The following is a 24,336-nucleotide window of genomic DNA, read 5'->3' as shown; positions in this document are numbered from 1 at the left end:
GAGGTCCTTGTCAATCAGTATAAACCTGAACGGTCGCCGCCAACAATTACGATGCATCACTGATCTACTCAAGAGTTCATTGCACTCAGCTCCGGACACAAATCAACAGTCTCTCCTTGACAACACTTACACTGCCGCGCAGCAATGGCATTCCAACCATGGCGTGCTTTACCTGGCAAAGGCGTTCTGTTGCTTCTCAACATCTTCAGCGCAATCGCCCTGGTCTATGAAGGTTACAATCAAGCTGTCTACGGCGCCGTCTCCGGCACTCCTGGATTCATCGCCATGTCTCAGATCGGCGAGGGCACTACAGTTACCAAATCGACAAAACAAGGAGGTCTTGCTGCAGTCTACTATCTGGGAGCTATCTTCGGTGGCTTTATTGGCGGCTGGTTTGGTGACAAGTATGGTCGAAAGAAGGGAACATTTGTCGGATCTGTCCTGTCGTTGATCGGGTCTGCCATGCAGTGTGGGTCCGTCAATGCCGATATGTTCATCGTCGCAAGAATCATTTCTGGTCTCGGCATCGGCTTCATCAACGTCTTGATTCCGTCATGGGTTTCGGAGCTGTCAGAAGCACATGATCGAGGCTCGACGTTCTCCCTTGTTTTTGTTGCCAATTTTCTGGGAATTTTCCTCGCTAACTGGATCAACTTTGGCATTCGAAACGCAGGCATCGAGTTCAGATGGCGATTCCCCCTCGGCTTCATGTGTATTCCAATGCTTATGGTCGCCTTTGCGATCTTTTTTGTTCCCGAGTCTCCTCGATGGCTCATGGCTAATCATAGAAGAGAAGGTGCCGTTGATATTTTGTGCAAGATCAGAGGTGACAAGCACCCAAGCGATCCTGCCATTCATGAAGAATTGGAATTACTCCAAGCTATCGTTGAAGCATCGCATCACAAGCGAAACAACTATGTCAACATCACTCTTGGTGGCCGATACTCCGGCAAGCTTCACCTTGGACGACGTGCAGTCCTAGGTCTGGCACTGCAGCAAATTCAGCAGTGGACTGGTATCTTGGTCATGGTTTCCTGGGCTGCTAAAGTCTTTGAGCTTGCAGGTTTCAGCACATACAAGGCATCTTGGTTGTCTGGACTTCTGAATACCTTTGGTGTGATTGGCACTGCTGCTGCAGCACTTGTCATTGATAGAATTGGACGACGAAACTCGCTTCAAGTCTCATTCGCCATCCAAGGTATCTCGTTGTTCCTGGTTGCAGCTCTCATCAAGACTTCTCAAGATCGAGTCTTCACAAATCCAGGTCAATCGCAAACACTCGGAACAGCGGCCTCAGCGTTCACCTTTACCTTTGTCTTCTTCTTCTGTATGTTCAATATCGTCCCTTGCTGGATTTACGGGACCGAGATCTGGCCTCAAGAAGTTCGAGCCAAAGGATATTCCTACACCATTCTGGGTTGGGCTATCGGCTGCGGTACGACAACTTTCGTCATTCCAATCATGCTTGCAAACATTGGTTGGTGGTCGTTCATCTTCTTTGGTTGCATGAACTTTGTTGTAATGCCGATCATCCACTTCTTCTTTGTTGAAACAGCTCGCGTCGGCCTTGAAGAGGTCGATCTTCTCTTCGCTAGCGACAGTCTTCTGGTGAAGGACAATGTGCTAGAGCACGATCGTCGAGTTGCTGCCGCCGGTGGAAACGTTGCTGTCGCTGCTCGGAAGTTGCTCGATGAGGTCAACGGTGAGACTCATCTTGATCCGCGAAGAGTCTCGGTCGACCATGAGACTGGTCTGAACAAGATAGGACCGGACACAAATCACGTAGAGCTGGAGAAAGAGAAGGCTGACTCGTTGTAGATGAAAGGAAATGTTGCATACGACCGGATATCAGCAGTGCAGTCGTATATAAGGTTAAATGCAATAATATTGATCACTTTGAGCCAAGAATCGTTACTTCCATTCTCTCATCCGTGATGAGCCTGACTCGAGAAGGTAATGTATCAACGAAGGTGTTGATATACCATCATACCAGAAGACTACCGAACTAGCAGCGGTTGGGAAGGCCAATTCTGATCAAGCGAGTTGGTTGATTGTTCATTTTGACAGATTTGAGGCAGGGATCTAGAAGCCTAATCTCTTCGCAGAAGGAGGAGAGAGTGAGTCTTCGAAGGCTACGATTCAACTCCGATCTCCATAAGCCTTGATTACAGTAGGAAGGTACTGACGAGCAGCTACGGCGAAACATGGCACTCAGTGTCGCGGTGACTCTTAGGTTCTTTCCATCAAGTCGTGCAGACATACGTGCATGATGAATTCAGAGGAACTCTTCAAGACTACAGTAGTACGTAAGATGGTGCTGGATAGGCATAGCTGGCCTAAATCTTGAGCATCGTTTAGGCCTTAGGGAGCTTAGGACACAAGCTTTGACTCACATTTGGGTGCCAAAATTACTGCCTCCGACGGCGATGCTCACATCCTATTTGAACCACACTATCGCTAAATCTACGGCCTGGACTGCTGCCGCTGTTGACACTCTTCAACAACGCTCGCGTAGGACCAGAAACAGGTTTAGTGTTAGCAAAACGGAGAAAGCCTTGCAGGCGCGATTCATTACCTCCATTGTTCCCCAGTGCTTGCCGACGACGCAAAACATGAAGGCCCAACCTACAATCTTTTGCGTAGGTAGGTACTCAAATATTATGTCAAGATAGCTGGATGCTTCCACGATGTTGCGCCTCCATCTATTAGCAGGTCTTGACCCGTGTACCAACCACTCGCGCGATCAGCGCATAGCCATAAGATCGCTCCCTGAAGTTCTTGAGGCGCTCCTATTCGCCCAAATAGCGTCTCTTTCTCGAACTGCTTCACTAAATCAGGTTGCTCCGACTGCAGACCACGTATCATATCCGTCATAGTGTAACCCGGACTCAAGCTGTTCACCCGGATACCATATTTGCTCAATTCCATCGCAACAGGCTTAACCAATCCTCTGATTGCTGCTTTAGATGCTGTGTAGCACGAGATCTGCTGAGCCGAACTAGCCATATGTGTGGCAATGCTGGCGATGAAAACGATGGTTCCTGTCGTCGCATTGGTCGCAGGCGAGTCACCATGCTGCTTCTTATAGCGATCGACCATCACATTCGCACAAGCCTGAGCAACGAGGAATGAGCCGGTAACGTTGACTGCAAAGGTCTTCTCAATGTTCTTCATTGAGGTCGTGAGGAATGGCTCATCAGAGACGATTCCGGCGGCATTGATGTTGATGTCGATCCTGCCGAGCTCTTGTACAACTTTGGCAACTGTCGTTTTCACGTTCTCTTCAGAAGTCACATCAACCTGATAGTACTTCACAACGGTTTTGTGACTCTTCTGCAAGTCGTACAATGATTTCGAGGCTTCTGACTGGATGTCTAGACCAGCGATGTGGCATCCCGCTCTCGCTAGAATTTCAGCGAAAGCAAGACCCAGTCCACGGGCGGCCCCAGTAACGACTGCTACTCTCCCTGTCAGATCATACTGTACTTATGTTAGTCCTGCACCAGTCGCTTAGTGACTTTCGTACCATGTCCATGTTAAAAGAAGAGCCTTTGGATATACTGTCTGAATGCGTCGCAGCTTTGAAAGCTATTCGGTTCAAGCAGGACTTCACGCTCGATTGTTCTGCTGACTCGCCTGCCGCTTGATACAAACATCATCCGCTATCGTCTCACAGGCGTAATCATCAAGGCGAATTTCGTCCGCCGTCGTCTCCATGTTGCTGCCCCGATCTCGTGGATATATCTTGAGGAGAGGTTCCGCTATCCGCCATGTGTACTGCCGCTCACTCGATGTTGTAAACAATGCCCCAGCTCTTGCGCGACCAATGGCATGGATGAGCCGTTCGATGCTTAAGGTTCGAATGGAGATCGGCTGAACTGCACAGTACTCTGGACCGTTTTGCCGTGCCGACCGCGCCAAAGATTTTGTCGCTGCGTCTTCGTGACCGCAGCGAACCATTGTCCGTAACTCCGCGGAACGTTAAAAGCATCGGTCACCAAAAACATCAATATTCGTCAATATTGGCCATTACTTAGTGTTGTTATATATTGCTATATAGCTAGATAATAGCTATATTTATATAGGGATCTGAAACATATACTTCTTCCTCTTCCTCTTCTACCTCGTCGTCGTCGTTATCGTCGCTACTGTTATCATATACGGGCACTAAAGGACTATATAACCCTAGCTAAATATCAACAAGGTCAATAAATCGCTTATTAATATTAACTACTTATCGATAAGTATTTTTACTAGTAGCCTTAGCTAGCTTATTAGCTAATCCCTCTCTCTATTATTCCGTAACCGCTAGCTTAAATACAATATATTCTAATCTCTTACCTATTTTATTAACTATAGTATATACAGCGCGAGGGATAGTTATCGTTATAGTAATAGTTAATAACGTTTAAACAGCTTAGATATAGTTATATAATATAAGTTATATATTCTACTTAAATAACGAGTTAATAACTAGTAGTTTAGGTATAGAAGGTCGTTATATTAGTTATAATAATATCTAGTAAGTATTAACTACTTTAGACGATTTATATAGCTATAGCTCTATTAACCTAAAACTTAATTTAATATTAGACGACGTAATAGCTTCCTTTTATACCTATATAAAGCGTTATATAAATATAGCCTTTATATAAGATATATAATTATTCTATACTATCTTAGCCGTAACTAATATATAAAACTTACGCTTAAGCGACGAGAATATAATTATATTAAGAGGCTATATAAAATAGCTTATATAGGTAATAAAATAGACGATATATATATAATTAATAATCGTATATTATATTAAGTTATTTATTATATATAATTTATAACTATTATAGATAAGTAATCGCTATTAATTATTAAAGAGGTTAATAGCTATTTAAGAGATAAATATACGCTTTAGTTATTAAAGTGTTACCTTATTCGTCGTAAAGGTATAAATAGTAAAAATATAGTACTAGTTAAATATCTCTTTTATAATAAACTACTACTATTATATATACTTACTCTTAAAGATTAATAATAGTTAGATTAAGTAATTACTTATATATATATATATATATATACTTAATAGATATTACTTATTCGTATTTATAAAGACGTTTAATAATAAATATATTAATATCGGATTAACTAACTATATTATAATTACTATACCTATTTAAAGCGGTACTAACTTTATCTATATTCTAAATATATAATTACTAGATATTCTTACTTTAGTATATAATAAATAGCTTCTTAAACTACTATTATATACTCTCTTTTATAATATACTATATTTTATAATAATTAATAGATTTACTAGGCTTAGTTTTAATAACTAGTATCTATATAATATATTATTATATCTATCTCTTTCTAATATAGCTATTACGTCTATTAAGAGTTAAAATAAGAGACATAGTTTCTTATAAACACTAGTAGCTAATAGCTTAGTTTATTACTTTAATATTAAGTACTATCTAGGTAAGCTATTCCTTTTATATATTAATAAGTTTTCGCTATAACTATCGCGACTTTATAATTATTATATAGCCTTTAATTCTACTACCTAGTATACTATAATAGACGCTAAATATAATCGCTATCGCTTAAATTAATTTATATATACCTTTATTATATACTATAATAGTAGTAGTCAATATCTACTTATTTACTTTACCTATATTACGTAGTGTTATTGAATACGACAAGAATAACAAAAAAAAGCTGGCGCAGAAAAAAGTGATTTTTTTAGTGACTGATGTTTTTGACGTCACGCGGAGTTATTTCGAGGTAGGTCCCACTTTAGTACAATTACGGCCACAAGGGTGCCACTCATATACTGAATAAGGAGACATACAAAGAGACAGAAAGCCCACGCACACCCTTACAGCATATTCAATCAATAAAATCTCCCGAATAAGATTTATTGTGGACCGTAGGTCTCAGAGTTGAGTCCTATCAAAGTGCGGTCTTAGGTGCTTCTGAAATGTACAGTTCGAGAAAGCGATGTCTCTGACACCACCTTGTCTCGATGGACCGGTAGGGTATGCTTTCTGCTACGGTGACCCTGCGTGGTGACTTCAGTTGTCGTACATTAAGATCATGATCTGTGAATCATACTGAGCATTCCCTCACAACAGCTTCGTACTGGAAAAGGCGACAACAGCTTGGCCGGACCACAAAACGTGCATATCAACATACTTCAATACACTTGCTAAACCTTTGTCAAGATGACCGAAAAGCGAATCTGCCGATGGGCAGCATTATCGTTGTCGACCATTGCCTCAACATTCTTCCAGGACCTGCTTGGTCGTCAAAGCTCTCAGTTTGATCATCAGTTGGTCGCAATCAGCACCAGGGGCACCAAAGAACGAGCACAGAACTGGTTCGCCGAGAACAAGATTCCGAACAGCGAAAATGTGGCAATTTACAACTCGTGGGAGACAATGCTCGAACAAGGCGACTTCGACATCGTCTACATATCGACGCCACATCCGTTACACTACGAAGAGATCATCAAGGCTGTTTCGTGCAAGCGAAATGTCCTCGTTGAGAAACCAGCAACCATGAACGCCGCACAATTCCGGCACTGCTCAAAACTGGCAGCAGAAAATCAGGTCGTCCTGATGGAAGCGATGTGGACTCGCTATCTTCCAGCAACGCAATACCTGAAGGACCACTTGCTGCCTCGTATTGGGACGGTCAGACGTGTGTTCTCGGATTTCTCGTTTCCTATCGTCAGCCCAGATCTTCCGAATGATTCAAGGTTTCTGGACAAAGCTGCTGGAGCTGGGTCTTTGCTCGATCAAGGTGTCTATGCTTTGACGTGGGTTGATATTGCACTAAATGGCACATCAGACACTAAGGTCGTGCATGCGAACTCACAAAGCGTTCCTGGAAGACCTAGCGAGGTCGACGACATCAACACGATCGTGCTTGCGACTACTGCTGCGACTGCGATCGTCTCGACAAGCATGACACTTCCAGGTTCAAGCAAACCAGCATTCTATGTGCGTCTCGGTGCGAAGAAGGCTGCACCTGCAGTGAGAATCGAGGCTACTGAGGCGTCTGTCGCAATTCCATTTCCGTGCATTCGACCAGAAGAGCTGCATGTTCAATGGTATGGAGACAAGCTTTTGAACGAAGATGGTACAGAAAAGGATGAGATCATCAAGAAACCAGCGGAAGGTTGGGGGATCTGGTACCAGGCTGATGTCATTGCAAAGGCAGTTTTTGAGAAGCGGGTCGATACCATCGGGCTCTCCGAGAGCTTGAGAATTTTAGAGTGGATGGACAATGCAAGGCAAATGGCTGGCATCAAATATGGTACAAAGCTAGATGAAATGAAAGAGGTCTAGTCTTCTATCCGAAGACCATGAATTCACCCATGCGTTCCGTTAGAAGAAAATCGCGTATCCGAATTCGATTCTAGACTGGTATTGTCACAAGCGAGAAGAGTACTCGGATAGTACACACTGGCATACTTTTCAGATTGTCAACCTACTTGCTACCACAATTTGATCCAGTTGCATACAGATTGATTGATCGTCATTTTCCATTTCATAGACGACTCAAAATCACGACAGGCTTCACATCCGTCGTGTCTCTCACACTGCACCCTATTCGTTCAGCGAACATCATCGTAGACCACATTGTATTGCTGGCAGGCACTGTCGGGATGACGCTCGCATCAGCGACTCTGAGACCGTGTACTCCATAAACCCTGCCACTTTGGTCGACTACACCATCATTCTCAGGGAGAGCCATTCTGCACGTTCCGGTAAAGTGGTACGTTGATGAGTATTGTGACTTGATCCACTGGTCCAAGGATTCGTCGTCTGACACGATTGCATTGGTCAGTGTCAACGGGTCTTCCACGACTCTCCCCATTGCAGAGCCTGTGATGACCCTATACGCGTGTCTGACAACCTCTCGAGCCACCCTCATATCCTCGAGAGTCTGCAAATAGTTCGGACTGACGTCTGGTTGATCGTGGGCGTCATTTGTTCGTATGGCGACCGTCCCGAGCGAAGTCGGCTTATTGACATTACATCCTATACCAGCGACGTGACCAGTCGCAGTCCCCGCCAAACCTTGTTCTCCATTAGACGAATTTGCGGCAACGAACAGATAGCTAAAGCACACCATTTGCGCATCAATAGCTCCGGGGTGCTCAGAGGACGACCATCGAGCCTGCCACTGCAGCGAATAATCTGTATCTTGATATGCTCCTACCCGCGGTCTCGCAACTACAGGTATGCATGGATGATCTGACAGATTCCGACCTGCAGGGAGATCACGAACCAACGGTATCTGAAGCTGCTGCAGTAGGCTTGCTGGACCGACGCCAGAGCGTTGCAGGATAGCCGGGGAAAAGATTGCACCAGCACAGACGAGAATCTCTTGCGATGCTTCGATCTGGTCACCGCTTACAAGAACGGCCGCACAAGCTTGTCCATTCGAGATAAGTATCTTGTCCACATGAGAATTTGGCATGATTGTGAAGTTGGGAGCGTTGCGGATCGGACCGATAAACGTATCAGCGGCGCTGATACGCCGGTCGCCTGTCCTGCATACTGGGGAAGGGCCAACTCCTTCTGCACCTGTGGCATTCAGATCTTCCACAGCACTAAAGCCAATCGAAGCAGCTCCCTGTGCGAAAGCTCGTTGTATTTTGCCAGCCTCAGATATATTCGCGCGAGCAATCGGATGTGCGCCATATGTGTTGCGCAGCTCATCATTCTCCAGCTTCTCATATGTCTGACACACGCTCTGAAAGTCCCATGCATTGTTTCCCAAAGCAACCCATTCCTGCGAGTCAGCCACGGTGTTGCGCAAGGCAGTTCCTCCGTTAATACTGCTGCCACCCCCTACCAGTCTTGCCTGAGGTACGTGTGTCGATTTTCCGTCTGGTAGCGATACCTTGACCGTCCAGTCTATATTCGAATCGAACGTCTCGGATTGTCCCTTCATTGGTACTCGTCTCGCACTGATGACACCAAAAGGGACCCGTGTCTCTGGTTCTTGACAATCGGGTCCAGCTTCTAGCAAGAGAACATTGAAGTTCTGATTTTCTGCAACTCGAGCCGCGACGATGCATCCTGCTGACCCAGCGCCAACGATGACATGCGTGAACGACATACTGCTGATCTGGTCGCAAAAGCTTCGTTCTTGTCCCTTAAGTCCGTACTGTACCGATAGCAGCCCTTTTGTTGTGTCAGCTTGAAACACGAACACGAGCCAGCCAATCGGCCAACAGTCTGAAGAACGGTTAAACGGGCCTCCGGGCGCATGAATCATGGAGCCGATGATGATCCTTGCTAAGGTTTTGACAAGTCCCCAGCGCAGTGCTTCCTCGGTACGAACAACGCAACTGATCCTGGGATTCGCTTCGACTCTTGGCCTGGACCCTGTACACAATGACATGTGGAGGAGATTGCGGACCTTTCGAAGACTCAGGCCGTTCACCCAATTGCGTATTGCACTATGTGTAATCTAGACTCCAAGGCCAGTCTGCAAAGATGTCGTTTGTCAGCTGTGCCGGTAGATCCCTCGGAGAATCTCTCAGATTGTTCATATACTCGTCAATTCGCGCGACCAAATCGCGCAGACGCTGTGCGCTTATTGTAGAGTGAATACCATGCTCCAGATTCTCCAGTAATTGCGCAAGAGCAAGCAAGACAACTCTGACTTGTTCGTAAGCCATCTCGCTCATGGATTCTCCGAAGACGCTGCCGAGAAGGGAACCAATACCTGCGAGATGGTGAAGCAGAGGAGAACTAATAGCACGAAGATAGGTGACGGGAATTCTTGAGAACGCCTCGATGACTTCACTTGCAATCTTGCAACGATCTTCGATACTTCCGCCACCAGAAGCGAAGAGCATCATACGTACCAGTTGCACAGTAGCTGTAATGTTGGCTGCTTGAAATCCAAATCGATCACTAGATGATCTGTCAGCGCAAGGACACGTGGCAAATTTTGAAGAGCTGACCTTTTTGGTTCGCATGTGACCTCTGGTACGTCCTTGAAGCACTGTGGCAGGTTGAAGTATAATTGCATAACAGCGTCGCGCACGGTGGGTATAGTAGTGACACAACCATCGATGAACAGATTGGTAGGGAATGTTCCCTGGTGCTTTTGGCGATCACGGAAATTGGTGATGATATGTTCCAGCAAACGGTACAAGTCAGTAGTAAAGTTCCACCCGCACAACCAGCTATTGGCACTCACTTCGCCTTCTCGATTTCCAGGACTGAATCGTGCATAGGCCGGCGATTGGACTTGTCGACCGTAGCCTCGATCACTAAACAAGTCATCGTCGAGCTCTGTGGGATAACTGACGTTGATCTGTTGTTCACGGACTCGCAGCATGCCATTCCAAACAATAGATACATAAACTTCAAAGGTATACATGGACCAGAACTTTCGCTCCATCAGTAGCTGCAATGACAGGAAAGACAAGAGAAGACTCACCAGTCGCCTCCTTTCTTCTGTTTCAACGATTCCCGTGTTCGCAGGCCAATTTGCTTCATCTTGCAAGCCCTCGATTGCAACAAATGTATGATACCTGCCCAGAAAAGCTTGCATTTCACGAATTTTTCCGTATTGTACAGCTGTAAGGGCTAGCAACGCGCAAGTCCTCATCGAGTCGAAGTTCTGTTGGGTCCTGAGAACTATATCAGTGCTAGCTTGTATGGCAGCTTCGTAAAACGTCTCTGAAGGCACCTCGGTGAGCTCGCTCATGTTGTGTGAAGGATTGAAAAGAGCTTGGTCTTGGATGCGAGCAGACACCAACGCACAAAGAGCCATGGTCGCAGAGAACAAATGGCGCTCTGTCAAATGCTCACCACGCGCGATCTTGCGAAGATACGTCGGTTGATGGAACAGAGGGAACACAGGGTAGACTAGTTCAAAGTATACTTCCGTCAAGCTCATTACGACAGCTTGACAGGCAATCTGAGGAGCCCTCCATTGTTGTTGCGGTACTGAAACGTTCATGTTGGGGGACTGTGTCAAGATAGGAGAATGACCCATGTAAGATTCCCCGATCGACCTCCGCTGTGAGCCTCTTTTCTTGGCTTTTCGCAGATAAGTACATGGTTGATCGAACTGCGCGCAATTTTGACATTGCTGAGCATTCGCTTCTCGACGACATCGGACAGCACGTCCATGGCAGTAGTCGCATGCTCGCGTGACGCGTCTGAACTTGACGGCTCGCTGCGACTGTTCTGGTAACATGCTGCCACGTTGATAGGTACACGTAGACTCGCATCGAAAGAGCTGACAGGCAGGTCGACTAATGACTCGATGGAATTGACCAGATAGCGCTCGAATTCCTTTGATTCGGAGGTCCTTTGGAGGCTTCGGATTTAGCTCAGTATCACGTGGCAGTCACGATCCGTCATTGATGGGCACAAGCTCACGAGAAGACGGACACCAAGACGTCTGAAAGCCACAACGACTAAAGATGCAAGAGATCAGTGTCCGCTGCAGAGGCTAAGACGTCGTCCAAAGATCGATAAAGATGTGCTACGACCAGACGTACAAAGAGATTAAGCAGCGACAATGAAGTGCGTTACTTGTAGGATAAAGTCGTCTAAGCTAGCACTTAGTGCTGTACTACTATCATGCAGTACTAGGGCCTGTTATATATAAATGATATCGCTAGTGATATCGCTAACGACATCGTAAGTAGCCTATTTATTATATAGAGATTGTAATATCGTTAATAATACTACTAATAGGTCTAGACTAGTACTATTACGACCTGTTATACGGCTAGGCATAGTATTACACAAGTTCCTAGGCCTAGAGTAAGTAGGTCTGATCACAGGCAGTAGGGTGGTATGTTAGCTGGTTAGTAACAAGAAGTATAAACACGACAAGTGTCACGACTTATTATGCGACCAGGTCTACGGCTAGGCGCACGCCTAGACACACACCAGGATACGACTAGGCCCACGTTACAGGTAGCCTAAACCAGAATCAGCTAGGGACTGAATTAGAACAGGACTAGTCTAAAACTAACTCTATATAAAGGAAGGTTTAGCGAGACTAAACTATAAAGATTACTATACTTAGTACAATTAGCCTAATTAGTAGTACTTAGTACTAAGTATACTAATTTAGATAAGTAATACTAATTAAATTATTATAACTTATAAATATATAGATTCTAGTATACTCTTTAGTTATTTAAATAGATTCTTTATAATTAATCTTTTTTACTAATTCTACTAGTACCTTCTAAGTACCTTTTTATTATATTTATACTTCTTATTACTAACTAGCTAATATACTACTCTACTATCTATAATTAGACCTACTTACCCTAGGTCTAAGAACTTATATAATAATATTCCTTTTATCGATCTTCTAGATTCTTAGATTTAAAAGATTTAGTCATATCTTTAAAGTTATAATATATAAGATATTAATAATATCTTAATGTTTAGATATAACTATATTATCAATATAAGTATAAAAAGTTAACGTTTACTTATTTTGTATAAGCTTAATTATCTATAGCTATTACTTTATTAAAATATAAGTTAGGTTTAGATTCTTTATTATTACTTTCTTTTAGCTTATCGCTTAGATTATAGGTTAGAAAGTTAATATTATTTATCTAAAATATAAGTATAATTCTATCCTTAACGATATTATTATTAATTATAAAGATAGGCTATCTGCCGTAACAATGTCGTCTCTAGATTTAAGCAGCACAGAAAAAGACAAGAGCAGATACAGGCATTCTGTCACACAGAAAATCTACCACGACAATGGGAAGAAGTTTGCCCTACAATTTACGGTTTACCATCGACTCTCACTACTCGTTATCTTGCCCAATGCTGAGATCATTATCTATCAGCTCTTACAAGGAACGCTATTCAACCAACCAGCAACTTGCATACAAGCTGTAGCTGCAAATGTAGCTGCAGCAGTGCTCATACGACAAGATCACGTCATTAATATGCTCTTTACAGTGTTCGGCCTCATTCCTCACTGGACACCCTTGTGGTTGCGTAAGCATGCAGCCAAGCTCTACCATCTGGGAGGAATACATAGTGGTGCAGGTGTCGCTTCGGGCATGTGGCTGGTCTTCTTCAACGTCGCTTCAATCCGAACACAACCTCATACGGGCATAACTGGCAAGGTTGCTGCTATAATCACACTCTGCTTTCTCATGGATATACTGCTCCTACAGATACTGATTCTGTCCATCCCAAGTTGCAGATCAAAATTCCACAATGTCTGGGAAATGACACATCGGTTCTCAGGCTGGATGCTCTTAATGGTGTTCTGGGGATTCCTGATAATGTATAACATGTTCGAGGCTCAGGATATGGACACCTCTTTGGTCAGCTTGTTCTGTCTCGACCCGACGTTCTGGCTGCTCACTATTACCACTGTCTCCATCGTCCTGCCATGGCTGTCTTTGCGCAAGGTCCGGCCACGAACCGAGCGTTTGTCTTCCCATGCCGTGCGTATGCACTTCACCTACACAACCGTTGGCCCCTGTAGGACACCACGCTTCTCAACGAGCCCTTTGACCGAGTGGCACTCTTTCGCAAGGCTACTCGATCATCATCTCCCGAGCCGGCGATTGGACGGGCAAGATTATCGATAATCCACCCACCACGCTTTGGACTCGAGGTTCACCAGCCTGCGGCGTGCTGTACATGGCAAAGATGTTCCGCAAGATTTTGTGTGTCGGTACTGGCTCGGGTATTGCGCCTATCCTAGGCTTACTCGTGATACCCGGACTTCAATTCAGAATCTTGTGGTCGACACCTAGCCCAGAACAGACGTTTGGTGTTAACATCATCAGACGGGTTGTCAAGGCCGATCCGAAGGCTGTCATTCGGGATACTAAACATGAGGGCCGACCAGATCTGATCGCGCAGGCCATGAGACTTTACGAAGAAGAGGGCGATGTCGAGGCAGTTTTCGTAATCAGTAACGCGAAAGTCACGGCTGAGGTGGTGTTCGGGTTGGAAGCAAGAGGAATCCCTCCCTTTGCACCCATCTTTGATAGCTGATTGTGGTATGGATAGAAGGAATAGATTATCTATATCTAGAGGGATAGAGAGATGGTCGAAGATGGACAAGGCAGGTGTACGCGTAACTAAATATGTTAGACTAGAGATGTGATCATGTTGCTGGTCTCATAATGACTAATGATAATGTGTTGACGATGAAGATGATTATTGTTCAGCGAATGCCAGATCGTGCCTGCCTGTGCTTTCCTTCTTCCGACACGTCATTCTCCTCAAACTCGACTTTTCTTCTCTGTTTCGTCGTGCATACTGTCTTTTAGTTGTTTGCTGCTTGGACCTTCACTCTGGTTGCCTACTTTATCCTACCTCTTCCGTTGTCTATCTTGACCACATTCACACTCAAATCAGACCAGCAAACACAGTCCTTGACGACGTCTCGCCGAACTCTCCTCAGCTTGCCTGTAGAGATACGATGTATCATATATCATAACCTGTTCCTCGAGGCGGTCTACCAAGAGGGACCGCGCCGCGGTTTAGATTCCAACGACGATTACAGAGCTAGGTGTGGCATACTCAGTACGAACAAACAACTGCGACTTGAGGCTTTATCGATCTTTGGAGACCACCTCACACTTCGCATGTTCAGCACATACGAGATAAAGTTCCCTGCAGTCTGTCAGAACACAAAGGTTCTTTCTGTCGATTCTGGAGCATTGGGTCTCACCAAGTTGCATCACAGCTTTCCACGGTTTGAACGGGTCGAATACCTTGTGAATGGTGTTGATGGTGATGGCGCATGCCTCTATGCAAATGATATCGACGTATTGTTGCTTATCATTGAGGGTGGGAAGGACAACACTTTCCTCGGCTGGGCACGCCGTTATATCGAAAGAAAACTATAGCGCCCTGGTTGCAATGATGGCGAGTGGGATAGCTGGATCTCAACAATACGTAACCTTCCCTACCAGGTTCTGATCAACTATCTACCTCCGGTCGTGTGTATGTTGTCGTCAGGAGTATACGTTGCTTTCAGTGCTTCATGTCGACTTACAACGGGCTATGTAAGTTCCTCGACGCTGCTTGGAGTGTTTACTGACAGCAGGAAGGGTGTTCTCATCGATGCAAGCGAATAGAAGGTTATCGAACGCGACATTGAGTTCGATGGAGACATGTTTCAGCCACATGAGGCCCTTGTGCTCACTGGAGGTCTCACTATCCAGCTTTGTAAGTTCCTAGCAGAGGACAGACCAAAGTCATACATCCATCACTTTCCGATGATTGTTATGAGGCGGATCTCGACTTGTACAGCGAGATTGTGTCCATCATTGCGACCGAGATGGACAACGAAGTGATCCTCAAGAAGGCTTAGCAGCTGCAGTTAAGCTCAGAGCTGATGATCAGAATACCTTCTGAACGACATCATAGGCAATAGCAACGACAAGAGTAGTGATGGAACACAGGATCAAAGTCTCGGTAGGACATCCAGGTCGGCTTCATATTCTGGTCTCTATACATTCGAAATAGCACTGTCCAATTCGAAGGCTTTCGTCGCCGTGTTCAGAATCATATCAACACGTTTCAAGTTCGGCTTTATCTGTTGCTCACATTGACGTCGTGGTAAAGGCAGGCTCAGCTTCCCACCAGCCTTGTCACTTCCCAGCCACACACTTACCACAGTGTTCAGCCCTGTCAAATTTTCTATCACGAGACTGGATCTCTCCACTTGCTTGGCAGTCATTGACTCCAGCAGAAGGTACATATTCTTCTCACTGCCTTTCGTCTTCGCTTTCTTCTCTTTTCTTTTAGCTCTCTTTGGTACGTCGCAACCACCCCCATCATTTATCGAAATGAATCACTAACAAATCAAAGCCTTTTGGCTTAGATCAAGTGTAGTATCTGTTCTTCTCAGTTTAATCTCTGGGATCGTTCTACGGAACGAATCTATTTGATTATACTTATTTTTGCAAGTCGGCAAGTTCCCTCTGTGCTTGCACATGGAACGAGCCACTGTTGCGTTGGCCTTACACTACCGCCTTCTGCAGCAAAGCTCTTTTTCATCATCCTGCTCATCTTGTATGGGTGTATGGCGAAGAAGTAAGGGAATGACAGAATGACTTGCACATGTATCCAGAGGTAGAACAGCTACGCAGAACGCAGCACTACTAGCAGTGGCGATTCTACCGAGCAGGAAACGTGATAAGCTCGCTAACATGAGCATAGACCTGTACAGTGATTAATGAAAACGTCCACTGTAATTGCCGAAGATGCTAAGCTTGAAGGCCTGCCTGTTGCTATAATCACAAATTTGTGGCAATATGTATGCCTGCACAATTCTCTATACAGGAACTACACGCCGAGGCTACGTCACGGGAGGTAGAAGCAACATGTGCGTTTTACTTTGTGATCTAGTTTCAAGCCGACGTGTGATTGATACGATGCCAGGCCACGGTCAACATGCTTCGAGAAGCCCTTGAGCAGAGTGGCGTTGCAGGACTAGTTGGCTGGAACAAGAGCGACGATGAGGACGATATCCTGCACCGGGCATGGGTAAGGAACTCACTCAAGCACGAACAGAAAATATTGACCGTCACAGGAAGCAGCAATATACCCATTCCAATTAGCGATCTCTCCCACTGCAATCAAGACGTACCTAACTGTCTTCCTCTTCCTTTCCACCTCCTTCATCCTCCTCAGCATATCGACAAGTGCATTTGGCCTCTTCTATTACAACTTTATTCCTCAGACCGATTTTGAGCAGCCGATTTATCTTCAATATGGCGCAGACAGATATCCATCAGCTGAGGTTGCTCTCGATACCAGTGTCTTTATTTCGCAGCAGCCGTACGACGTATCGATCGTCTTACACATGCCACGAGATCCGGTCAATCTTGCAGCTGGCAACTTCATGCTTGATCTAACACTGCATGGCAGTGTGGATGGCTTGACAGCCTCTGTGCTGGAGACATTAAATATGCAAGAGAACGTGCCCAGCTCGGTACTACATCGTGCAAGAAGATCAGCCTTAATGCCATACGCTTCACCCACTACAGACCTCGTATCGAAACTCGTTCGATTACCTCTCCATCTCCTGTCATGGCACGATTCAGATTCTGTCGAGCTCACAGTCCCAATGTTTGAAGAGGTGGAATTTGCAAGAGGCGCGGACAATATACCTAAAACTGCTGTGCTGGAGATACAAACTCAGAGACCATTGAGCAGTCTGAAGGAGGACAATTGTGGACAGCCGCAACTGCATATTTATAATGCGAAGCTCGTTTTCCAAGTTCGTTTCCACGGTCTCAGATACCTCATTTACAACTACCGCCTTCTCGCCTTCGCCGTCTTTAGCACATTGTTCTATACAGTTTCCATATCTACGCTTGCCCTAGTCTGGGCAGTCGTAGCAACGGTGCTCAGGAGTAAGGACAAGACCGCCTTGATTAAGATAGAGCAGGAGCAAAAAATCAAGCAAGAGCCTGGAATTGATACTTCTGATCCTCCACGGACCACAACAGACTACAAATCTGATAAGACTCTTCGATTGGAAGGCACAGATAGGTCGGAGAACGAGCCAATGGAAGTGTATAATGCATCATCCGGCCTGGCTCAAGGGGCTGAGTTCACGCCACAGACTTCCGAGCCTGCATCTGCCACATCTCAAGACAGAAGTGCGACAGTCGAAGATGCGGGTGGTGCACCTGAGGAACAAGCTGATGACGAGGACGAGGAGGAAAGTGAAGATGAGTTCGAGCAGCTGCAGAGACTGAGAAGGAAGATGGAGCAAGATGCAAGACAGAGGCAGCTGGAGATGCAACAGCACGACTCCGGCTTAGGCACGAGTATGGAGAGTGAGAACACCGCAGCTGCAAGTTCAGGACTGGCAAGGAGGTCAAGTAGCAGAAGAGGAAAGGAGTGATAGTTATAGAAGAAGTAATTAGCAGAAGTATGTACCTTAAGCATTGATAACGCAACGTATTTTATCACCCATGGGCCAATCCCGAGTCCTCCTCAAGCATGGGCGGAATAAACTCTTCAACCGTCTTTGCGATATCTACAAGGTTACTTCTGCGCTACTCAAAGTTTGTGACAGCTCAGTTCTCTATCTAGTCTTTAGAAGTACGCCGTTATTGTGACCGGCCCACCTCATTCCGGGATTGACCTGCATAAAGTGCGAACAACTCTTATAGCTCTTACGCTACTTGATCAGAGCCTTCTCTCTGGCCTCAACGTGGACCAGGATCTCTTGAGTGCTTATGCCCGCTGCAAGACCGCTTACTTTGCTACAGAAAACTCTTCCTCAAGTGTCATGTCTCTCAACATCATAGTCCAATAATCCACGAAGCCTAAAGGCAGGAGTTGACTTCAAACGTTCATCATTCTCTTATTCGTTACATCCGAGAGTCGCAAAGGGCAATCACCTGGAAGCGAAAGTACTCCCAAGGAATCCAGTCCGCCGATACGCAGAGATGGCCCTCACACCCAGCACGAATCCCCTCGTCTGGATCGACTGTGAGATGACAGGCTTGGATCCAAACACTGACAGGATCCTCAGTATCTCGTGCTACATCACAGATCACGAGCTCAACCTCATCGACAAAAAGGGCTACCACACCATTGTCTCGACGCCTAAATCTGTGCTCGATGCGATGGGCGAGTGGTGTCAACGTACTCACACTGCTAATGGCCTCGTTGAAGCTTGTCTTTCCTCCTCTGCTATATCTGCGGAACTAGCTTCCACTCAGCTATTGGCGTATGTTCAACAGCATGTGCCGGAGCCTAGACTTGCGTTACTAGCTGGAAACAGCGTACATGCCGACAAGATGTTCTTGATGCAACAACCTTGGGCTCCGGTGCTGAAGCACTTGCACTATAGGATTCTAGACGTCAGTGCTATTAAAGAAGCGACCAGGCGGTGGTGCAACGATGATGTATTGACCGGCGTACCTATGAAGAAATTGACACATAGTGCTGACGAGGACATAAGGGAGAGCATTGAAGAGGCGAGGTACTACATGGGATTGTTTCGTGGATTCAACAACGCTCAAGGACGGGGTGGCCAAGACGCACGAGATGATATGAAGAGCGCTGAAGGAGGTTAAAGCAATATACACCGACCTACAGATTTGGAATTGACCTAGTGATCTACAAGACGTGCGCTGATACGTCAAGCACACGGTTCATTTCATCTACAGCATCTTCTCGGAATCTGACTTTCCTATCAACCAAGTGCTTCGAGCATTGTCAACCCTTCTCCTGGGAGCTTGTGTGCTAATCACCATACAAGCCTCCATCGCCATACCTTCGAGCTGCCGTCGATTGTTGGACGACTCAACTTATACAGATCATACCACATCGGTCAGAGCCAATACTACCGCAAGGGGAGCCGAAAAACTTTCGATGGAAGTCTTGTCGTCCACAGATGGGTACCAGATTGTTCGCTGTTATTCTCCCTGGCAGCAAGTCATCAAGAATCAGTCGCTTTGCATCAAGCACTTGCACTTCAGGCCACTCGTGCCCACCGAATAAGGTCAAGGTCAGATCTCAGGCGTGCAGCAAACGTTCACGGCTTCCCTTCTCGTGATGCTGCTCGAGAGCTCTGGCCGTGATCTGTTACTGTAAACTAAGACCGAAAAAGCGATACAATACAGAATATATTGCCCGCACAGACTTGCCTGGGTTTTGAAAAATACCCAGTAAATACCGCCTCGGTTGGTCATCTCCAGCCTTCCGGCGCCAAGCCACCACCAAAGATCCCGACCTGCGGACGTTGTCTGGCAAATCGGAGTCGATCTCTCACGTCGTGGTTTACGAGTAGAACTTGCAATACATGCTACTCAGGCAGTACTCGCTCATGTAGCGTTAGTCCCTGTTGTGTCACCAGTTGCAAAAGAGAGTGTTCGTCATCAGAATTACTAAGGAAATCAATGTGGCCTGAGAGCACTAACAATATAAGTACTTGATTCTACTCTGAATAGCTAACAGCTCTTAGTCGAGTCACTAAACCAACAAGCATTGACACGGCTTCGTCACGCGCTTGACAGACAAAACAACAAGTACCTCCGCCTAGAACCATGACTGACATTCACCCCTTCAAGATAAACATCCCACAAGCCAAGCTCGACCGCCTAACCCAAAAGCTTGCCCTCGTCGATCTTCCACCAGAGATCGAAGGCATTGAACCATGGGCAAGAGGCGTCCCTCTCACCGACCTAAAGCGCGTCCTTAAGTACTGGACGGCCAAGTACGACTGGCGCAAGACAGAAGCAAAGCTCAACAATGACCTCCCACAATTCACAACAAATATCCAAGTCGATGGCTTCGGCAGTCTGAACATGCACTCTGTACATCAGCAGAGTAAAGCGAACAACGCCATACCACTGCTCTTCATTCACGGCTGGCCAGGAAATTTCACCGAAGTCGAGAAGATTCTTCCGTTGTTGGTGTCGGGTGATGGTGTAGATACACCTGCTTTTCATGTCGTGTCGCCTAGCCTGATTAACTTTGGCTTTTCGGATAGAGTGACCAAGCCTGGCTTCAGTCTTCGTCAGCATGCGGAGAGTTGCCACAAGTTGATGCAGAAGCTCGGTTATGAGAAGTATGTCATTCAAGGAGGCGATCTGGGCTCTTTCGTTGCGCGGACCATGGTTCAGCATTATCAGCCAGCTATTGGAGGTCATTTGCTTAATCTTTGCATTCCTCGTGCTCCCACGAAGGACCGAGATCCTGAACTGTGGGAGAAAGTGCAAAGTACGCCGTTGACGGACGAAGAGAAGAAAGGTCTAGAACGCTCGAAGCAGGTGCAGACGGAAGGGATGGGATACTACAGAGTACAAGAGACCAAACCACAAACCATTGGCTACAGTATGGCTGATAGTCCCGTTGGTCTTCTGGCATGGATATATGAGAAGCTCCACGACTGGACTGATGACTATCCCTGGACTGAAGAGGAAATTCTGCAATGGGTCTGCATATACTACTTCAGCGTGCCTGGCCCGAATGCAACACAGCACATATATTACGAAAGTACTCACGATCCAGCCTCGGGTACTTTCCAGAACTACAGCCCTGTCCCGCTAGGTGTGTCAAGGTACCCAAAAGAACTTACGTTGCTGCCAAGACTGCACCACGAAACGATGGGACCAGTAGTGTTCTGGAACTTACACGAGAGTGGCGGACATTTTGCTGCAAACGAAAAGCCAGAAGACATTGTTCAGGACTTGAGAACGATGTTTGGCAAGGGTGGACCCGCGGAGGGTTGCTGTGGACCTGATAGAAAGGGCTACAGTAATTCGGCGTCATCGTAGGTATTCGCGTGTTCGTGTAGGCCTTAGACTGACTGACTTCGATAGTAATAAAAGCAGGCTTTGAGATGTTGGCATCGCTGCTCCTTGTTTCTCCGTTACTTTCTTGTTGCTCAGGCTGGTATAGCAGCGGCTGAAATGATTGGGCTCAAATGTCTAAGCGCCGCTATTTGTGTATACTATTGTGTGGTTTCTTTCGGATGCTGGAGCAGGGCCAAAGACCTCTATGGCTTCTCCATATCTTATGCAATGTCAAATTGCTCTCTTTTCGATAGTGTGCCTGTTGTAACTAACCAAATCTGGCAAAATAGAGAATTAGGCAGATGTGCCAAGAACGAGTGGTTAGTTTTTGCTTGAAGAACCCCCTGTTCTTCCGGTCCTATCTTCTTGCTAGGTGACATCTTCTTCGGTCTACCTCTGCTATTGACGGATCGCCTCTTGTTAATTGCGGGAAGTTGTAAGAAGTTGCAAATATGTGTCCAATTGGAGTAGATCAGACAGGACGAAGTGAGTGATATCCTCACCTGCTCAAGACAACCCAGGCAAACCGCTATTCGAATCTCTACTAACGCCCATTGAGGTGCACAACAGTGGCAGGTCTTAGTGCCGACGGTGCAAGAGAGACAAGAAGTACTGACTGAAAGTGGACGTTCTCTCTCGTCGCTTTTCAATCTGCCCAGTGTCGGTGGCATACAAGCCGTCAATTTCTGGGATCGATTGGCTCGTTATGATCCTATACAGTCTCCGATTTGTCAGGCGCGGAAACAGCTAGGAAATGGTGCACAAAATGTTGAGGCATCCCAATATAAGTCTCACCTCGCCCGGTTGCCTGCCGAGCTTCTTGATCTTGTCCTGGAATTTACTGATAAGCGCGAAGTTGTCTGCCTTGGTCTTACTTGTCGCTGCCTTCTGAGGATAGTACTGGTCGCGATCGAACGTGATATTCTGAACACTTCTGCGCCCTGGGCAGGCGTGCCCATAGCTGTCGTGGGCAACTATCTTGAGTCACTACCTACATCGTTCTTTGAGAATAGACTAGCATACAGCTCTGTCCGGATGCATGATCTGATTGATGTGGACCTTGACAATGGTAAGTCGTTTACTCCGAGGAGGTGGCAGTCCTTTCCAGCGAGACGATATTACTGGGCCACATCTTCCAGGTACAAGAATTTCAGCGAGAATCTTCTGTCAGCGTGGTTGACCGCTTTGGCTGAAGTCAGCTCTGTCCTGGATTCTCGTGGTGGACTGATAAAGGCTGCTCTGTGCAACACCAGGAGCGATGTATGCGGTACGACCGAATACTATCTTCGGAACTTGACAACTCGTCAACTGATTTGTGTTTGCAACTGTGACGGACCGGAAAGAGCTCATGTTTCTTATACAGGCTTCACTGATCCATTTGCAGAAGGACCACGACTTCTTCTTGACGACGTCCTAGTGATGCAGACTCGCTGGAGTAAGATTAATGGACGATATATACATACCGATGGACACAAAATGTTCCAGGAGTCCTGGGCGGGTCACGAATTCGACATTGTTACCAGGAAAGCTCACGAGGCGGAGCACCCAAGCCTGCATCAGGATCAGATGTCTAAACATCGTATAAGTGACTTCTGCAGAGATGCTGAATCGGTACCATCAACGAACACCGTGGAGTGGAAAGACATAACGAAAGAGGTGCTCATCAAAGCCAGTAAAGAGTGTCCCGTGCTTGAAAAATATGTGAAGAACAATCTATTGAGGCAGACCAATGATTGGAGTGCGTTTGCGGTGAAGCATAAAGGCTGGGAGCGAACCCTACTCCAAGACAGATTCGAAGTATCACTATGTTGAAGCGTGTTAGAACAGGAGGAAAGCAAAGCAAGTGTGACAAGGCTGGAAATGCCATGACATTTGCCTGAGGCACGAATAATCCAGTGAGCTCAGGAGACTGATGACCAGGCAATTAAGCTGCAGAGTGTACGTGCCTGAGGCAGTAAGAGGTGCCCACCCAATTTTACAAAAAGCTTATGCCTCTGGCAGATGGACTGAACTTCAGCCCCTCGTACCCATGTTGCACACTCACCACCCCTATTGAGGACTACAACCACAAGCGGTCCATCGTGCGTTTTAGGTGCGTGGCTGGCTGTCAGTGTTTTCCATGACAAAGTGCCTGTTTCGTGAATGGCGGAATGCTAAAGGAGAAGAGCCATTGTAAAGCCAACTGAGCACAATCAGCAGGAACAACACGGCCACCGAGCGTGCCTGTCTTCGTGCGTACGAATCTCACTATGGTGTTTGCGGCATATGCAAGCGATGGCAAGACATGGCGAGGTTGTCAAGTGTAGAGCTTGGAAAGAATTGACGACAGTTACTTCTGCTCGTGTTTGCTGACATGGCACGACAGCACTAATCGTAGCACGAGCTCGGACCTCAACTTCTGTCAACAGCACGCTAGGTATGTACCACGCCAGTGCATGGTCCTCACCACCTGCGTGAATTTGGTTATGAGATGAGCAAATGTGGTGCACGTCAAGGCCTAGACTGACAGCAGATGAGAACGTGGCTGCGTTTGTGGCGTTGTAAGATGAGCCGAGATCACAGATAAGCCAAAGCTCGTGAAAGCCAAGGACGGAAATAGTGCGACCATTCCATGTGTTGCACAACAACGATGAGAAGAAGAGCCAGTGCATACGAAAACATGCATACTTCGTACCTCATCGGCGTTTGTCTTGTGCATCCACAGCCATGTGTGGTGTGAGTTTGCAGTTGCATGATGCTTCTGGAACACAAATTAATTATGCTAAGAAAGGTTACTACCTCATACACTATATTCTGCCCTTGATACCGTACCCGCCTATATTTCGCAAAGTCCTCCGGATCGTAGTCTGTGGCTGGAGAGAGTTCACAGAATCTGTCGTAGTGAAACCGGTCACCCATGGCCACTTACTCAAGTACACCACTTGCGAATTTTTGTGTATATGGAAAATTATGCACAATCATAGCGATTCTGCAAAGGAGAGCAGCACAGCAAGCGTGACGCGTTGACTGTTGTC

The 24,336-nt window shown here is 46.1% G+C and overlaps 9 protein-coding genes across 9 annotated transcripts; 6 read left to right on the top strand and 3 right to left on the bottom strand.

Moving 5' to 3' along the window:
- Positions 1–144: 144 nt before the first annotated feature.
- On the top strand, positions 145–1,818 carry LTR64_007849 (uncharacterized protein; the record flags this gene model as incomplete). The annotated part of the gene is made up of 2 exons (XM_064902165.1): positions 145–1,435; positions 1,556–1,818. 2 exons carry the CDS (start codon positions 145–147, stop codon positions 1,816–1,818), a joined length of 1,554 nt encoding a protein of 517 aa, XP_064751844.1.
- Positions 1,819–2,658: 840 nt separating this feature from the next.
- Positions 2,659–3,535, bottom strand: LTR64_007848 (uncharacterized protein; the record flags this gene model as incomplete). Its single annotated transcript, XM_064902164.1, has 2 exons — positions 2,659–3,480; positions 3,527–3,535. 2 exons carry the CDS (start codon positions 3,533–3,535, stop codon positions 2,659–2,661), a joined length of 831 nt encoding a protein of 276 aa, XP_064751843.1.
- Positions 3,536–6,227: 2,692 nt separating this feature from the next.
- On the top strand, positions 6,228–7,355 carry LTR64_007847 (uncharacterized protein; the record flags this gene model as incomplete). Its single annotated transcript, XM_064902163.1, has 1 exon — positions 6,228–7,355. One exon carries the CDS (start codon positions 6,228–6,230, stop codon positions 7,353–7,355), a length of 1,128 nt encoding a protein of 375 aa, XP_064751842.1.
- A 202-nt stretch (positions 7,356–7,557) lies between these two features.
- On the bottom strand, positions 7,558–9,138 carry LTR64_007846 (uncharacterized protein; the record flags this gene model as incomplete). The annotated part of the gene is made up of 1 exon (XM_064902162.1): positions 7,558–9,138. One exon carries the CDS (start codon positions 9,136–9,138, stop codon positions 7,558–7,560), a length of 1,581 nt encoding a protein of 526 aa, XP_064751841.1.
- Positions 9,139–9,481: 343 nt separating this feature from the next.
- LTR64_007845 (uncharacterized protein) lies at positions 9,482–10,809 on the bottom strand (the record flags this gene model as incomplete). Its single annotated transcript, XM_064902161.1, has 3 exons — positions 9,482–9,941; positions 9,992–10,440; positions 10,474–10,809. 3 exons carry the CDS (start codon positions 10,807–10,809, stop codon positions 9,482–9,484), a joined length of 1,245 nt encoding a protein of 414 aa, XP_064751840.1.
- A 2,509-nt stretch (positions 10,810–13,318) lies between these two features.
- LTR64_007844 (uncharacterized protein) lies at positions 13,319–14,042 on the top strand (the record flags this gene model as incomplete). The annotated part of the gene is made up of 2 exons (XM_064902160.1): positions 13,319–13,487; positions 13,576–14,042. 2 exons carry the CDS (start codon positions 13,319–13,321, stop codon positions 14,040–14,042), a joined length of 636 nt encoding a protein of 211 aa, XP_064751839.1.
- Positions 14,043–16,454: 2,412 nt separating this feature from the next.
- On the top strand, positions 16,455–17,916 carry LTR64_007843 (uncharacterized protein; the record flags this gene model as incomplete). The annotated part of the gene is made up of 2 exons (XM_064902159.1): positions 16,455–16,547; positions 16,594–17,916. 2 exons carry the CDS (start codon positions 16,455–16,457, stop codon positions 17,914–17,916), a joined length of 1,416 nt encoding a protein of 471 aa, XP_064751838.1.
- Positions 17,917–18,466: 550 nt separating this feature from the next.
- On the top strand, positions 18,467–19,099 carry rex2 (Phosphatidylinositol 3,4,5-trisphosphate-dependent Rac exchanger 2 protein; the record flags this gene model as incomplete). Its single annotated transcript, XM_064902158.1, has 2 exons — positions 18,467–18,750; positions 18,805–19,099. 2 exons carry the CDS (start codon positions 18,467–18,469, stop codon positions 19,097–19,099), a joined length of 579 nt encoding a protein of 192 aa, XP_064751837.1.
- Positions 19,100–20,071: 972 nt separating this feature from the next.
- Positions 20,072–21,304, top strand: LTR64_007841 (uncharacterized protein; the record flags this gene model as incomplete). Its single annotated transcript, XM_064902157.1, has 1 exon — positions 20,072–21,304. The coding sequence occupies one exon, from the start codon at positions 20,072–20,074 to the stop codon at positions 21,302–21,304; it is 1,233 nt and encodes a 410-aa protein (XP_064751836.1).
- Positions 21,305–24,336: the final 3,032 nt, after the last annotated feature.

This window comes from Lithohypha guttulata, assembly GCF_036872675.1.
Source record: "Lithohypha guttulata strain CCFEE 5908 chromosome Unknown scaffold_6, whole genome shotgun sequence".
NCBI classification, from domain to species: Eukaryota; Fungi; Ascomycota; class Eurotiomycetes; order Chaetothyriales; family Trichomeriaceae; genus Lithohypha; species Lithohypha guttulata.
The sequence above is the reverse complement of the archived record's forward strand: the minus strand, read 5'-3'. Positions and strand labels throughout refer to the sequence as shown.